The sequence below is a fragment of the Epinephelus lanceolatus genome, chromosome 4 (genome assembly GCF_041903045.1).
Source record: "Epinephelus lanceolatus isolate andai-2023 chromosome 4, ASM4190304v1, whole genome shotgun sequence".
In the NCBI taxonomy this organism is placed as follows: Eukaryota; Metazoa; Chordata; class Actinopteri; order Perciformes; family Serranidae; genus Epinephelus; species Epinephelus lanceolatus.
The window spans coordinates 20,858,144-20,875,013 of record NC_135737.1 but is presented as its reverse complement, the minus strand read 5'-3'; the positions used below and the strand labels follow the sequence as shown (position 1 = coordinate 20,875,013).

At 41.4% G+C, this 16,870-nt stretch overlaps 1 protein-coding gene across 1 annotated transcript; it reads right to left on the bottom strand.

Annotated features, from left to right (window-relative positions):
- Nucleotides 1-1,200: 1,200 nt before the first annotated feature.
- Nucleotides 1,201-12,981, bottom strand: taok1a (TAO kinase 1a). Its single transcript, XM_033631305.2, has 20 exons — nt 12,748-12,981; nt 9,906-10,155; nt 9,696-9,767; nt 9,491-9,592; nt 9,358-9,403; nt 9,120-9,216; nt 8,906-9,019; nt 8,720-8,811; nt 8,407-8,500; nt 7,889-7,970; nt 7,634-7,801; nt 7,306-7,506; nt 7,014-7,142; nt 6,467-6,703; nt 6,244-6,372; nt 5,933-6,136; nt 5,290-5,529; nt 4,881-5,093; nt 4,528-4,710; nt 1,201-3,932 (listed from the first exon to the last, which is right to left on the bottom strand). The coding sequence occupies exons 2-20, from the start codon at nt 10,035-10,037 to the stop codon at nt 3,402-3,404; spliced, it is 3,066 nt and encodes a 1,021-aa protein (XP_033487196.1). The 5' UTR covers nt 10,038-10,155; nt 12,748-12,981; the 3' UTR covers nt 1,201-3,401.
- Between the last annotated feature and the right edge of the window lie 3,889 nt (nt 12,982-16,870).

Here is a 16,870-nt window from a genome sequence, read left to right as displayed (position 1 = left end):
TCTGCCAACACAATGGTAAATATAATACAAACAAAATAGTAAATTTGATCTTATTTTTATTCTGTTTTATGAATCTTTTTACACAATTAAAATCCACTTTTAGTACTTTACCATCTCTTACGTAGTATCTTTATAATCTCTCTGACATTCAATAACAAGTTCCACCATCTATACATTTTAATACAGGTTATGAGTTGTAGTGGTAATGTGCCAAAGAAGAATACTGACATCTTCAAAGAAATGCAATCTCTTTTCATAATTTGCCTGTCACCGTGACATCATTTCAAGCCTTTTTTTTTTTTTTGACTTTGGCCACTAGACCACACCCAACTTGTTTTTGTGTTTCATACATTTCATGCCGTCAGCCCACTGATAGGTAAAACCATGACGATGAGACAACGCAGTGGTATCTGGGATTGGCAACTCAGGTATGGCACAGTGTTTGACCATAGAAAGGATCGCCCTTTTTTTTTTTTTTGCTGCCGATTCTCGTTCGGTATCCCATAAGCTTTCAGTCAGTAGGATAAAATTTGACATCAACGTTAAAGTTAAAAAAAAAAAAAAATAATAATTCAAATACAAAATAAAATCCAGGTTTGTGGAGAGGTCTCCTGACCGACAATGACTGACAACAATTTCCAGACTCCCTCACATACAACATTGACATGAAAGTGAACAAAAGTTGTGCATACAAACTTAAGGTTGGCATGTATGTGAGGTTCCATTGGCCCAACATTCAAACTCTTGGCCTTGGCTTTTGACTTAAGGTAAGATTCCGATAAATACATTCCCCTTTTCTCTACCAAATATCAATAAATCAGAAAAGAAATGATGAATATAACCTGCTGTGTTACAGTAGCTGGAACGAGTCATTCGGCATTTTAAAAAACTAAGAGTTTTGGGACCAAACCATGTGTAACTTGATATAATGCATACTTTCAAGGATAGGATATATACACGTGGAAAATTAACATCCCACCTATTTAAGAAAAAGACCCCAGCATTTTTGTGTCCTCAAATGTGATAGGAATATATCACAGTATGACATTCAGAGAGAGCCAGCATCTGAAACAAGGTGGCTCTGAATCAGAGTGGAACGGGGACAAATGATCAAACGTGTGCGGCGAGGGAGAGCGAACTCTGCAGTGATAATGCTCAGAGACGACTGCTTCACTAAAGAAGTGGCATTTAAAAGGAGATGACGGCAAATACGTGCGTACGAAGCATTCTGTCTGTGTGCACAAAACCGAGAATATCCTCCACTGAGCTACGTCCAGACAATGAAAGGTTTGCTAATATCAGTGTGGTCTGTCAGTTAAATAAAGTTAGTTTTAGAAATTATTTCCTTAAAATGTGAGTTTAGTTTTTAAGTGTTTTTCTTTAATAAAATATACACATATGAACATTTAACTCCAGCTTTGTGATTCAAAAGGAGCGTGCATCCTTAATATCTCTGGATCATTATCCTTAATGGCCTTTTCAACAAAATGTTTCAAACTCTGTGTGGAAATGTAACTTGAGAAGAGAGGCTGTTAAAAGGTTTAAGGGCACTGACTTCTCCAGTGATATTTCAACCACAAACCAGAGAGAAGGGAGCGAGCACAGACAGATATTATTAGAGGAGCTGCTAGAGCTATTAAAGGAATACCTAAGTGCTTTTTGCCACATTTATTTTGGATTTGGCTGCTTTCACAGAGTGTGCGTTGACTCGATGTATATGATACAATGTTATCATGCGAGCGTGTGCTTGATTCAGTCACCCTTTCTTCGGGGTTCTGATGAGATGGTATAACATTTATAACTTAGCACCTTTTTAATTTTTTAGTGTTACTAAACTGGGCCCCAACATTTCTTAACAGTGTTGTAGTTTCTTAGTGCCGAGCCTGCTGTCATGGTCATGACAATAACCTAAAGCTTTCTGCCTGCACATAATGGACTCTCTTCAGTTGTTTTACAGAAAATGAAAACATGTCTAAAAAGCCTGCAGCATCCTCACGCCCTGTAGTCAATCAAAACTCTGCATAAACACACAGAGGAGATAACAACCGCTACAGTTTCAAAACACTGTAAAAGATACAGAAGGAAAGGGGGGGTGCTTTCACTCACACTGCACGTCTCTGTCTTGTCTGTACTTGGGAAATTGCTCCTAAAATCACAGCACAAGTTAGCTCCTCAACTTAACTACATACGTACCGACGAAACACTCATCCACCAGGTGCTTTGCGAAAAAGAAGTCAAATATTAATTTTACACATATTCCGCTGTATAAAGTGCTTTGAAAAAGGCAGCAGTTTAAAAAGGCACTAATAAAAATCAACAGGTAAATACTAGGATTGTTTCTGAAGGCAAATGAGTCTCCTTTCCCCCTCGCAGCTCCTCCTGTAAATGTGTACAATGACATATTCTGTAACACGGGGGTTTCCAACCCCACCCCTAGAGTACCACCTCTCTAAAGATCTTGTAGACCTAAAAATATAGTTAGTGATAAACACAAGTCTATTCCTCACCATTTATAAGACTTAAACCCACTTTACTGCATACACAGTGAATACACTGATCTGAGAGAAGTGTGTGGAACCTCTGAAGCTAAAATCAAACTTAACATATGCTGGCACTGATTATAAGCTGATGATGAGATTTAAAATATTAAACTATAAACATCTGAGACCAGTTTTCATAATCAAAGGTTAAAAGGCACTGTAGTAGTGTTGTAGCGTAAGCCTGAACGTTATTCTATTTGGCTCTGAATTTGTAAAGTTTTGGCTGATGAGCGGGAAATCAGGTGGAGTAAAACAATTAAATAAAAAAGGAGGCGAGAAATTTATCACAATGACCATTACAGCAGGCTGGTATCACATCAGCAAAGCCTCTTTAGTTAGGTCCGCTGAGTTTTTAACCACCGTCAGAGTCGACCAGTGTATAACTGAATATGAATTGGGAGAGTGAAAGAAGGGCGTCCCCTCTTACTGTGATTGTTTGATACCACATTTCTAAGGACATAGCTAACACGTGTCAAAGGCTTTTTTAACAGTGTTTCATGTGCAAAATGAGAGCAATGGCTGTGAATAGCACAAAAACATATATCTTAAAAATTCCCCAGGAGAGAGCTGTAAATAAAAACAAATGGGAGTAATATGTGTTGACACTCAAATTGCTTATGTAACATAAATTTAAGGATCTGTATGTGTGCCGATAAACTGCCGTGAGGACGGTCTGCGTCTCTTCCAGCCCTTTTGACCTGAGCAACATTTATTTCATCGCACATCCACATCTGTACACGGGAGAGACGGGGGGGGGGTCGCAGAGAGGAAACAGAGCAGCAGAGCTCAGCCAACGCTCCGTTCAGCTGTTGAATTCTACATCTCCACGCTCAAATTCGGACTCCAGGGCTGACAGGGGATCTATGTGTAGGAAAGATGGGACCCGTTAGATATCTGAGAGGTGACACTGGTACTCCTGCTCATGCTCTGCTCACTGCGCCCTCCTGAGGGTGTCCTTCCCATTGCTTGGGGGCTGTTCTGTACACCTCCGCTGCTGCGGGAGACCAGGGATCCTGCTGATGGGTGGCCCCATGGTGATGGAGCCCCTCCTCCCTGCCCCCAGCCTTGCTGCATAGGTGCCCCTCCCGGACTGGAGTGATAGTGGTGATGGCTGCCGTGGTGGCTTGACCCTGCGCTCGAACCGCCACTGCCCCAGTGTGACCCTTGAGAGCCCCCAGGTTGGTGCTGCTGCTGATGGTGACTCCAACTCGCTGGAGCCCCCGGAAAGCTATTGTTGTGGGCATCTGGGGAGATGTTTGATAGCACCATGTTGCTGAAACCCAGGCGCATGCTCTCTGAGTCGAAAGCCTCGACCTCTCGGGCTTGACGTTCCAGCAGGCTGCGGATTCGCTCCAAGCGTTCATTTTGCAAGGACATCATCTCCTCCTCAATCTACAGCACAAAGTAAAAAAAAAAAGAGAATTAGTAATTGACAATCTTTACAAATCTTAGTGCTTTATAGTTGGCAGATCCATTTAAATGCACTGCGCTATACTGGCATCCATCTACAGTGCATATGTAGCAAATAAAAACCATAATGTAAAAGGTTAAAAAAACCATTTTCACACCCACTGTTAATCTGTCAACCCTGTTAAGGGAACACAAATGTGTAAATAATAAAACTAATGAATGCTAAATTCCATTTAGCTGCCTTAGTTTCAGGGTTTTCACCTATCTTCCCTTAATAAACCTCTCCAGGAATGAGTTAAACGTTGTTCTGTTAATGCTGTTGCACCTGTTAGGGCTAAAAAAATACATCTATATCATTTGCACTGGTGCATACACACTCCGCTGACCGCACATAAATCCTGGTAAAGTTTTGCCCCCCTTTAACCAGAGCAAGTCTAATAAATTAGAGTAACTGACAACCTGTGTGAGTGCGCTGGGCTTTTAGGATGGAAGTACTGCCAAATCCCAAATCTTGCCAATAATCATAAAGCCAGACTGATGTAAATCTCCACAAAAGAATGATTTATAGGAGGAGAACCTTCTGTTCCAGCAGGGCCCTTCGGAGTGAAACCCTCTGCTCCAGGTCCTTCCTCTCACGGTCGTGCTGGGCATCTGTCTGCATCTTGATCTTGCTCTGGTAGGCGTTGAGAAGCTCCAGCTCCTGCTGTAGCTGCATTCGTAGGCCTTGGCACTGAGCCTCCTGAGTCTCATCCAGACGGAGCTACAGGAACAGAGAGAAGATCAGGATCCAGCAAGTAAAAAAAAAGACATAAACAACCATAACTGACTTGGACACATCCTTTAAATGTGGTAAAATGTAAATTGGGTGGCACCTTTATGGTTTTATTTCTCAACTTAAGGATTCTGCACTCCTGGAATTCCCAGACTCACCGCCTGTGTGGAAAGCATCTCATTGATGGAGTGGTCATACTGCTCTGCCAAGATGGCAAGTTTGCGGTGCTGCTCCTGCTTCAGCCGTTTAAGGACAGCCTTGTGCTCTGACTTTGGTGTGGTCTCCAACAGATGGTTCCTCAGTGCTTTGTACTGCCTTGTCTGGATCTTACATGTGTCCTGGAACTGCTTCTTGATCTGTAGCTCTTTGGACTATGTTACAGGGAAAATTCTAATTAGAAAATAATGTATTTCACACTCACATCTCGGCTTATTCAAAAAGAAAAACACGTCCACCTGACAAATGGCCGATCATACAAGTGCCAAGAGCATCCATTCATTATCAGTAAAATAAGAAGTATCTGCTGAATATTCAACGGACATGCACGCTCACAGGCCGAGTTCTCACCTTGAGGCTCTTGGGCTGCTGGCGAACTTCCATAACGTGTTTGCGTCGAAGTTCCCTCTCCCTCCTCTTGTTGTACTCCTGCTGATTGGTGAGCTCCGTCTGGTGCTGCAGGCGGATGAGCTCAGCCCTCGTCTTTTGGATGGTGTTGAGCTGGCGGAACTCCAGTTCTTGCATGGACTCATGGTGCCGGAGAAGCATGGCATGTTCCAAGTCCTTCTGGGTCTGACGCTTGTTTAGCTCCTAATTACGTGCACATGGAGGGACAAATGACAAAAGAGATGAGACTGTCACGAATCAAAGATAACTCAATTTCAGGTTGTTAATCGATTAATTAAAGGTCAAGTGTGTAGGTTTTAGGTGGAAATACTGGCAGAAATGGCTTATAATATTTGGAACTATGTTTTCATTAGTGTATAATGACCTGAAACTAGGAATTGTGATGTTGTTACCTTAAAAAAACTAAACACTGGCTCCAGATATAGCCATTTGCATTTTTGTGTCGGCCACAGTATTTCTCCTACATGCTGGGCCAAATAGGAGAAGTTTCACATCTGCAACTTCATCCCTAAATCCTACACACTGGACCTTTAATATTTGTAACATTTGAGACTCAGCAGTACAAAGTAGGAGACAGAGCACTGACCTCACGCACTAAGTCCTGTTCAATATTGTGGCGAGCAATCAAGATCCTCCGTTTGAACCTGCGGCACTCCAGCTCCAGATACTGCCTCTGTCTGCGCTGTAAGTTGGCCTCTTCCTCTGCTTGGAAGTGTTGGAAGTTCTCCTTCTGCTTGGACAACCACTCCTGCTTTTCTTTCTTGGGTGTTGACTGGTTTTCATTCAACTCCTAAACAGAAGAAAGATTGCAGATCATTAGTAGAACAGACTTTATAGCACTGACAGACAGCTATTTGCTGATAAACGTATGGAGCAGGAATGCCTGGATCCCCCTACCTCTTTGAGTTGTTCCTTCCGAAGTTTGTATTCCCGTTTCTGGGACTCCAGGAAGCTACTGAGCTCCTTCTTCTGCTGACTCTGAATATGCTGCTGGAACTTCTTTTCGTCATTGGTAAAGGTTTTTGCCTGATAGAGAGATGCACATCATAATCAGTTTACATAAAATGATAGCCAGTGCTTTGTAAATCTTCAGTGAACACTTAATGAGTTGAAAGCGTACATCTTTCTCCATGGACCCCTGGTGCTTCTTGATCAATTTCTCCATCTCCTGGGCAAAGCTGTTCCTCTGGTTCTCCAGCTCCTTGTCCAGGCGAAGTCTGTGCTCATCCATCTCAGCCTTCAGCTTGTTTTCCAGAGCCATCAGCTGCTTCTGGTGCTGTCGCCTCATGCGCTTGTAGCCTAATATTTGCTCTCTTAACTCCGAATCCTGCTCGTGCTCCTTAATCTGGCGAGTGAGCTGGCAAAAACAAGGCAGAGATTCTCTTAATACTGTTGTGGGAGAAAAGAACATGTTTTTCACGTACTACATGTACGTGCGCTAACAACACTGTGGGAAAAAATGGACAACTATTTTTTCAAGTGCATAAATACTCAAAATGACTACTTTCTGACCTTAAAGCAAAAGCATTCAATGATCAAAAAGAACATATGTCAAGAGATTTTTGCCTGTGAACAACACACAGATGTGGGAAATTTCTAGCAGCTATACAAAGAGTCATTTAGCCATTTTCTTATTTGATCTGCAAGTATAATGACTGTATTATTACCACTGAGGCTGTGCGTATAGTAGCAAAGTGTTCGCGGTTCCGTTTTGGCCGTGGAGTGTGTGCAGGCGGAGACTGTGGCTCAGTTGGTCGGGTGTTAGGCTCTGTCTCTTTATTATATGTCTCTTCCTCCTGGAGGGCAGGCAAAAAATACACAGAACATGTGAACAGCAGAACAAAATACTGAAGAGATGAAACTTACTTCTCATGTTCATGTTACTATAATTAATTTTAAACAGAGTACAAAATATAACAGGACAAAGCTGCAGGTCAGACTGGAACCTGAACATCTTACTGGTTTGAGGTGTATCACAGAGCTGTTGGACATGACTGTGTGGTCTCCCTCCATGTCCACCTCGCTCTTGTCATCACCTGCATCTGTTAGACTGTTGACGGAGCTGCTCTGGGAACTGGCACTGATTGACATACTGGGTATGGATTGGTTGCTCCCCACGCTGTTCACTGTACCCGTCCTACCCACACTGTGTTCTGGCTCCTAAAAGTAACACACACACACAGCAGATAATAACACAGTTATAACACAGCTCTCGTATGACATAGTATGACACAATACTACAAAATACAACACAGCTGAGCTAGAGACGACAGAGAACATGACAGACCTCCTCTTCATCTTGTGCCTCTGTTGTGGGGCCGTTGTGGGCTTCCTGAAACAAGATCTTCTTCATCTTGCGATACTGCAGATTGTCAAGCTCCCGCACTGCATCCTTAGTCCGACTTATCAGGTCTATAAGAACTGACTCCGGTCGCTCACGTTGGACAAATGCATGCTGGGGGATGAACACATGAAAAGACGTCTTGTATTAAAAGCCCGATTTCTAAAACATCATCTGTCGTAGCCATTTTTTGATTCTTACCTTTAAGAGCTCCTCAGAGTTTGGCCTGTCCTGGGGAATTTTCTGAAGGCAAGAATCTACAAAGTTTCGGAAATAGTCCGTCCTAAAGTTGAGAAATGAAACGTAGAAAAAGGCAGTAATTTTAGTTATTTTATGGACTCAAGAAATAATACACAAAATTAAATATCACAATTGTTTGTAATAAATGCCTCGATATCGATATTGCGACAAAATTTAAGGGTCAATAATCGGTGGTTTCACAAAATATTTATACAGTGAGATTTTTGATATATCATCATCAGCAATGTGGATATAATGACTACAGGGAAAAGAATAGAACAACTACAACAATCTGGTAAATTCAGAAAATAACATCACTTTACTGTTACGCAGCCTTTCAAACCATGACAAGACAGCCCTAACAATGTCACAATATCCAAAATCTAAGACAGTATCTTGTCTCATATCATGATATCAAAATAATACCATTAAATTGCCCAGCCCCAAACCAGCTCTTAGAAATTTAATGCTTAACTCACCATTCACTGGACTGCAGCGTGGGGCTCTCATTCTGTGCTATATGGTATAAGGCACTCATTGCATTCATGTTGAACAGTGGAGGCTTCCTCTCAGCTGCAGCCCAAGTAGCGGGTCACATCAAGGAGTCAGAAAAAAAAATTAAATTATGAGTGGAAGAAAGAGCAACATTACTCAGTTATTAACAGTGAGCAAAACAAATGCTGGCAATGACATGTTTACAAAAGTGTAAAATGAGATAGATGTGGATGCAAGCCATACAACAACAAATGAAATCTTAGATGTGTATCTTGCCATACGCTACAGTGATCATACCTAATTCAATGCAGGTTATTCCCAAAGACCAAATGTCTACCTTTCCATCATACTGGCCCTCATCCATGGCTAAAATGACTTCTGGGGCCATCCTAAAAAAAATGCAGTCAGCAAAATAAATATACGTAAATGGCAATTTAACGACAAATCTGCAATAACAGATAACATGCATGTTTTGTTACGTACCAATATGGAGTCCCAACAAAGGAGTTGGCGGGACAGGCGATGGAGGCGGAACCAAAATCTGCTAGTTTTACCTGCCCTGGCTCTGTCAGCAAGACATTTCCTGCCTTGATATCTCTGTCGAAACACATAAGAGCAAATGATTACAGCTCCGCGCAAAAGACAAAACGCCAGAGGGCATCAGCCCAGTATGCTCCCAAACACTTGAAACACTCACCGGTGAATCATGTTGTGGGAGTGAAGGTAAGCCAACCCTTGAAGAGCACCATGGGTAATTGCAGCTATTTCCACTTCTTGCAGAGGTTTCTTGTGAACTGGAAGGGATACATTCACCAACAGCAATGTGAATCAAGAGAGAAGTGATGAGGATAAACTTGAAAGGGGGAGACTATCTTCTCTGCTTGTAGCCATGCAGCCTTGTGCAATGATCAGGAGTGCAAAGGTTTTCAACTCACCTTCTAACAAATCTGAAGCAGAGCCCAGACAGTACTCCATTACCAGCTGTAATGAAATAGAGTATGTTGTCTGGCTTTGTTTGTCTTTATCAATCAGTGATTAATACATTTTAGATATCATGCTCAATCTTACCCAAGCAGTGTGCTCTCGCAGGTAACATCCTTTGTACTCTATGCTGTTTGGATGTTGTATCCTCTGCAGGAATTTCACCTCCTTGATGATGTCTTGCCATTTCTGTTAAAATCACACAAATTAGACGTCAGTAACGACTAACAAAACAAAAATTGCAGTAACGACTGCCTGTTAACTTGATATAGGTGAGTGAAAGCTATCATACCTCAGTGGACTGCTTTCCACTGTAAGACATCTTCTTGATGGCCACCACCTCATTTGTCCGCACATCCCGTGCCTGAATGACAAGTACATAACACATTGGTGTGACTGTGTCCTCCTGAGATATTCTGAAATGTTATAAGGATCTAAAGAGCTTTATGGTTAAAAGAACAGTTGCTCAGGCCTGGCCCATAACCTTATATTGTACACTTACAAAATATACAGCACCAAAGCTGCCATGTCCGATCTCACGAAGATCTGAGTAGAGCTTCTCTGGGTCTTCCTTGAAGAAGAGCTCAGCAATTTCGGGGTCCTTCAGGCTCCCCGCCCGACTGCTGGTGGGCATACTGGGGAGATGGGGGGCAATGCCGCTGCCGCCAGGAACTATCTGGGTCTGCGACAGCGACTTGAAAGCCCCCACCGATGGCTCATCTGCAGGACAGTGGTCTCATATGTGTTCAGAACTAAAAGAACAAGGAAAGACAAGAATTAGAAGACTGGAAAAACACACAACAGTAGCAGAGTAGTACAAGTTAATGTGGATGTTTTGAGGAAATATAAACAATTCCCTACATTACTATTAAGTTCCTTCACACTGGTGATATTATGCTATATTCACACAGCTCTCTCGTTAAACATATGTGTGTAGCAGAGCCTATTAACCAGAGCAAGGAAGGCTAGGCAAAACATGAACTGAACCATGATGTCAGGTGCAAATGTGGAGAATGGCCAGTCGGAAATCCTGAGGTAGCAAGAGATAAGTCTCCTGTTTCCATAGTAACAGAAACCATGGTAAGGGAATCAGTGGGCTGTGTCCTGACAAACTCCCCTCACACCTTCACTGACGGGTATGCAGACGGACAGATGTGAGAAGGACACAAAGAACCGTCTCGCAGCTGTCAATTTCTAGCTCGAACAAAGAAACCAAACTAACAACACGCTGCTTCACTGCAAGACAGATGCCTGAACTGAAACAAAGCATTCCAGTGATAGGACTACTTGTTAAACCTGTAAGTACTCGGTAAACACACGTTCTCAAACATACCAAACATTATCCACATAACCTTCCCACAAGTGATTAAAGGATCAGTACACCAAAAATCACAAAACACCTACTCCCAATTATTTATAGTTGTTTTTTAGCCATGTGTTTGGTTCTGGTTTAATTTGTCATAGTTCTGAGATATCCACAGCTGTAACATGACAATACAACCAGATAAATAATTTGTTTGTGGGGCCTGCTCTGTTAAAAAACTGAACAAGCAGTGTGCCTTCCCAAAAACATAACATCCTGGGTATGCAGGATACCCATCAACCTTACTGGACAGGATAAGGGTGTAAACACATTTTCGTCTGACAGTGAAAATACTGAAAATATCCACAGTACAGTGTGTGAACTGGCCTTAGGCTATCTCAAATGCTCCTTTAACGTTTTACTATTAAAGAAACTGACAGAATATAGCCCAGGTCGACAACTCCACTGCCAGACCTAAACTTTTAACGATTTTCAGCCTATTACATTGTTTGTTACAGAGCTACACTGCTGTAATACAGATGTAGACTGTAAAAGATCACTGAGGAAAGTTTACTGAGTCCATGCGGCTCAGATGATCAGCTGCAAACAGATGCAGAGCTGACGCTAGAGTCACAAGACTTCTTTCCAAGCCTGGGAGAAACAGCCCCCAGTTCAAGCAGACATCTTTTGTCTCACAACAACACTGAACAACTCACTATTTCACACAGATGCAGCCACGGCCCTGAAATAAAGCCTCATTACCATGTGAGACTGTGCCTCTTTATTGCCATTGTTCTTTACTACATTGTTGCTCATGAATGAGCTTTGTTGTCATATCTCATGATGGCATTTTCAACAGGGGACACGTGAGCACAAAAGTGAGTGATGATAACTGATACCTCCATAAAACATCCTTGCGTTCTAACTAGCGCACACATATGCACAAGAATGCAGCAGGACAGGACAACAAAGCTGGAGGGCTGGAATTCCCAATGTATGCCCTCACTGCACTGCATTTCCTGTTCGCAGAGCTATAGGGAGGTAGGAGGAGGCCCTGGTGAGCATTTTGAGTAGTGATTATCTTTCTTGACTTAACAGCAATGACATGCTTATAGGCAAGTATTACAATTTTAGTCTAGACACAGAGAAAGGAAGTTTATAAAGCTTTCATGTAATACAGTTCATTTATCTTTATGAAATGCCTTCACTTTTAGAGGCAAGTACGCAGTTTACACTTATCAGTAATGGTGGTCAGTTAAGTCATTTCCTTTTGGCAGCTCAATCCATTGCACAAAAACACAGTCACACAGTGTCAACCACCAGTGTTTCTTTTATCTGTACCACCCATGTCAAGGGAACAAAAACCAAAGACGTACGATTGTGTACAGGCCTATATTACAGTACATTTATAGAGTAAGACAGCAAATGGGCCTAATAAGAGTTAATCTGTGTGGGAGGTTGACACTTGAACTGTAGCTTTAATGCTCTAAAAAATAAACCACCATCAAATGACCAATGTTTGCCCAACACTGTCGTATCTGGGGTAAAGGAGCAGCCCAGCCTTACCTACTGCGTTATGTCCTGTGTTACCTGTGGCTAGGTAATGCCTCACTGGAGTTGCAACACAAGTGGAATTAGAGAAAGCACTTAAGAGGGATTTTCTGAAAGTTGTCAATCTCCAACAGCTGTTTCTACTGTCAAACAAGTAAATCAAACCGACTGAGTCCGAAATGTAAAAACCCAACAACACTATCATGTGTGCGCAAACAAATCAGATGTTTCAGGAGCTCCCAAACTAGCCAACGTTGGCTGTAATGTTAGCTACACACCAAACTTAACGTTAGCTAGGCTAAGTTACGTGTCATATGACTTAACAATACAAGCAACATACGTGACGTATTTACAACAGGAGTAGCGGATAAACTACGCGACTGATATAAAATTAAACTAACTTTAAGAGTCACTAACCAGAAATTGCTAAATTAGCAAGCTAACCTGTGTGATGTTTGCTAAGTTAGCTTAGCCAGTTAGCTGAACTCACCGTCTCCTGACAGGCCAGGTTTCAGCACTGTCGAGAATGTCGTGTAATTCACAACAGTTTGGGATTATAAAAGTCTTCTTCCTGTTTCATCCCCGGCGTGGTGACTTCCTCCGCTGAATCCTGGTGATTCTTGACGCTGTCAGTCGGTTAAAACACGCAGATTTGTGAATTACTGTAGGTTAAAATCCCCACCCTCGAAGTAACTGGGGTGCCAGAATAGTCGAATCCCACTCCCAGGCAGGTCCAAAGATGGCTGCCGAGCGCTCCACCGCCGCCTCCCTTCGTGAAAATACGGTGGCGAGAATGTGAGGGAAGTTCAAACACTTCCAAAACACGCAGAAACAAGTCGCGACGGTATCCGCGATGTCGTTACAAGAACTGGATATTTAAACCTAGCACACTGGCATGTTAACTAATCATTTAGCTGTGTAGTTAAGCTGTGACTGTGCCCGACTGTCCGTCTTCCTTCGACATACTGCAAACAGCAGTTCCGCCCTGCCTGTTGGAGTTGCAGTAAACTCTGTCTGACCCAAAAACATCCAGAGGCGGAGACACCATTAAAAAACATCCAGTCTATCATACATATTGCAGTAAATACATACTCCACTCTTACAAAACCTTTTATTCATTAATGGCATTGTATTTTCTCATATTTATTTCTGATTTAAATGACTCCACTATGGAGATACAAAATATATTAGGTTATGTTTCAGTAAAATATGCTCATATCTGAAGAGTAGAATTAATTCTAATTGTCAGGTTATACTTAATCATATTGTATAGTATTCATAGTTAGAGACCTTGTGAGTCTGTTGAAGGTTACATAAGAGTAAAGTTCATAGCCAGTCCAATTTTTTCCCCATCTGGCTTTCTTGAGAGCATGGACATGATAAGTAGCATATTTCGTGATATTCTGCCAATTGAATTGTTTCATATTATCGTCACTGTATTGGCTATTTATTTCCTATGTACAAGTGGACATTTTTGGCTGGATGGTGGCACGAGTGAAGGGGTCATGAAAAACATGGCCTAACAGGCTATTTCATTCTCATTCAATAGCAAATTGTCTTTAAGCAATGTCCGTACATTTTGGTTTATAAATATATTTTTTAATTTTCTTTTTTTTTTTTTTTTTTACCTTGTATTGGCAAAAAAGAGGGACAGGCGATTTAGCAATTGGGACTAAGCATAGAATATATAGCCTATGCCAAATTTCAAAACACACCAAATTAGTAGGCCTACTGATCAATAATCAGCAGCATCTTAGGCCCAGAAACATATGAAAAAGCATCGACTGAAACTCCATGATAATTTGGGCACTTTGGTATAGGCTCCTTTTGTATAGCATATACGTTGTCTTTTGCTGTAGTTTAACTTCTTCCAGTGTGAGCATGAGCTTGCAAAGCCATGCTTTCAAATTAGCTTCCTCAACACTGCTGTCATGCATGTTGTATGCTCTAACTGTGCTTGTGTAAGTATATGCTATTTTAAGCTTTTGTGATTGAACCAATATTGGAAAAAAAGGAGCAAATATTCACTGGCAGTTAAGATACCAGTTTATTCACACTATCTCAGCATATGGCCCATAACAACACGATTCGAAACAAACACACACACACATTCAGAGGATGATACTTTCATGGTCCACACCAAGGAGTTAACCTCTACAAATGCATGTATTCTACTTTTAGCTACTAAGCAGCTTCTGTGGGGATCCTCAGCAGCAGGCTTGTTGTTGGAAGGTCAAAGTGCGTGTCAAGGACATCTATTGTGCTTTTCCTGAAGATTTAAACCAGATTCATCACCGACATCCCAAACTCCATAAGCATAGCTGATCATCTTAAGACAGGGATATATTAAAATTATTACTGAATTGTTTTTAATTTCTGTAACGTTTATGATAATTGAAAACATAAATCCTGGCTTCCTCAAAACTGGATTTCCGAGTGTGACTGTGTGCACAGATGGTACTTACATCATACTTATGGAGTCCTTCATCAGCAAACTGGGAGTTTGCATTTTTTCCTCTTCAGGCAGTGCATGATAGTCAGCTTTTGTTTACTAATTTATTCTCTGAATTTGGTGTGCATGATGTAACGGTGTAAAGAAGAAACCCCTGCAGCCTCTTCCTCTAGTTCACCCCCCCCCCCCTTTAACCGTCACTATCTGCATGGTAACTCAGCTTGTACAATAACCTGCCTGTTCCAAAGCCAACAAATGGCAAAGTTCTACTAAAGTTGGCTCTTAAAGGGCTTTCGGATTTGCTTAGATGTGAGTGGAGGAGGGTGAAATACTTTGACATGCTTCCTCTTCAGAGGGTGCCACATGTGTGTTGCACAACTTGGAGCTTCTACATGAGAAGAGGAGATCCTTGAGGTGACAGTAGGCTTAAGTGCCCATTTTGAGCTCATAATAGCCCTGATCAACTGAAACAGAAAGCAAATAGGGATGGCCATATAAGGCATATACTGCAAACCACTGAGTTGACACTTTATCCTACAAATCTGTATACTATAACATGCAGCCAATCTAATTTTAATGTTAAATAAAGTTATCTAATAACAATAATTATGATGTTGATGGTGACCTTTAAATAAACTGCATGTAAAAGAAGATTTTTTTGTCTGTCATAGGACACATTACTAATCTACCAGCAATGTAATTACATCATCTTCTCTCCTTTCTCTTTTCACCTGTTCTTATTTCCAAAGCCCTCCTCAAGGCCACAGTGTTTTCTGAATATAAAAACCTCTGCATTTTCACTGAAATCGCTGATGGTTTTTTGTTGTTGTTGAATTATGTTTTTGTGTTCTGCAGTAGCACAGGGTACAGAGGATACACAGAGCCATGCTGGTAAAGTTACTGAACGAGATAAAGCCAATGATCGATCATTCGTTACACTTTATATTTGGAGTTGAGGACAGTAGCCATGGCAATGTTTGTGAATGTTGTGATGTTAAAGAAGGCATTTAAGCTCAGTTCCACTGCATGAGTGTTAAACAAAGGGACCCACTAACTTACAGATGATGCTCTGTCAGGAACCTGTTCGCTGAATGAGCAGATGTACAAGCTGCATGCTCAGTTTTGACTGAGGTCCTTGAGGAGGCTCTTCATTTTTCTTCTCTTGCCTCCATCTCTGTACCTTCTGGATAATTTGAACTGGGTAATTGGAAAAGAAGCTGAATCATTGTAGTGATGAGAAAGAGAAGGATGAACTTCAGGATGGATGGATGATGAAAGAGAAATGCAGCTTTTCAGAGGTGGATTTGAGCTCACACATCACATACTTTATTATTTGTTATCACGTTAATTCATATTTGCATATACTGTAGAAAGAAAACTTTTTTTTTTCCTTTCTGTAGGATACTGTAATCTACAGGTAGTGCATATAAAGAATATGTTAGGGTCTTGTTTTCCTTGGCTTGTGCTTAAATCTTAAGCAGTAACACACAGTAATATAATTTCCAGTATTAACCTCCTGAGACCCTGTGTCTTCACATGAGGACATCTCATTTTGGGTTTACCTAACCTTTTACATCATTCACCTTAACTTAGACCTGTGGCATAGTTCGTGGACACTTTCTTTGTGCCATCTAGTGGCCCTTACGGAGTGCTGAGAAGGTTTCCGTAGGTGAACATGCGAAAAGACAATTTGCACCATACACTAATCCATGTAAAAACAAGATGGCAGCCATCTCTGAAAAGTCAGTCTGCAGCTGATCCCAATACAAAAGTGGACAAAACTCTATCATATTCTATGGTTGAAACTTGTTTATTTATGATTACTAATGTTTGTAGTTTGATATGGAATGTAAATGTGTCTAATTTTAGTAACAGTAACAAGATAAGACACTGTCAATTAGGAAGCCTACTCAGTCAATTATCATTGACAATGATTAGTTTTTTAATAGTTATGGGGTCCTACTGATCCCAAATAGCTAGGAGAAATTAAAAATGCAGACCCCAAAAAAGTTCGGGTCTCGGGAGGTTCATTCATGCAAATTAATGTAGAAAATAATGTATCCCACAAATACAATGTTCACATGATCATGGCTAAGCTTTTATTTTGAAGAGAAACCTCTCCGGAAACCCTGAAGACACGCCCCTGTCATGACGCCAGCGC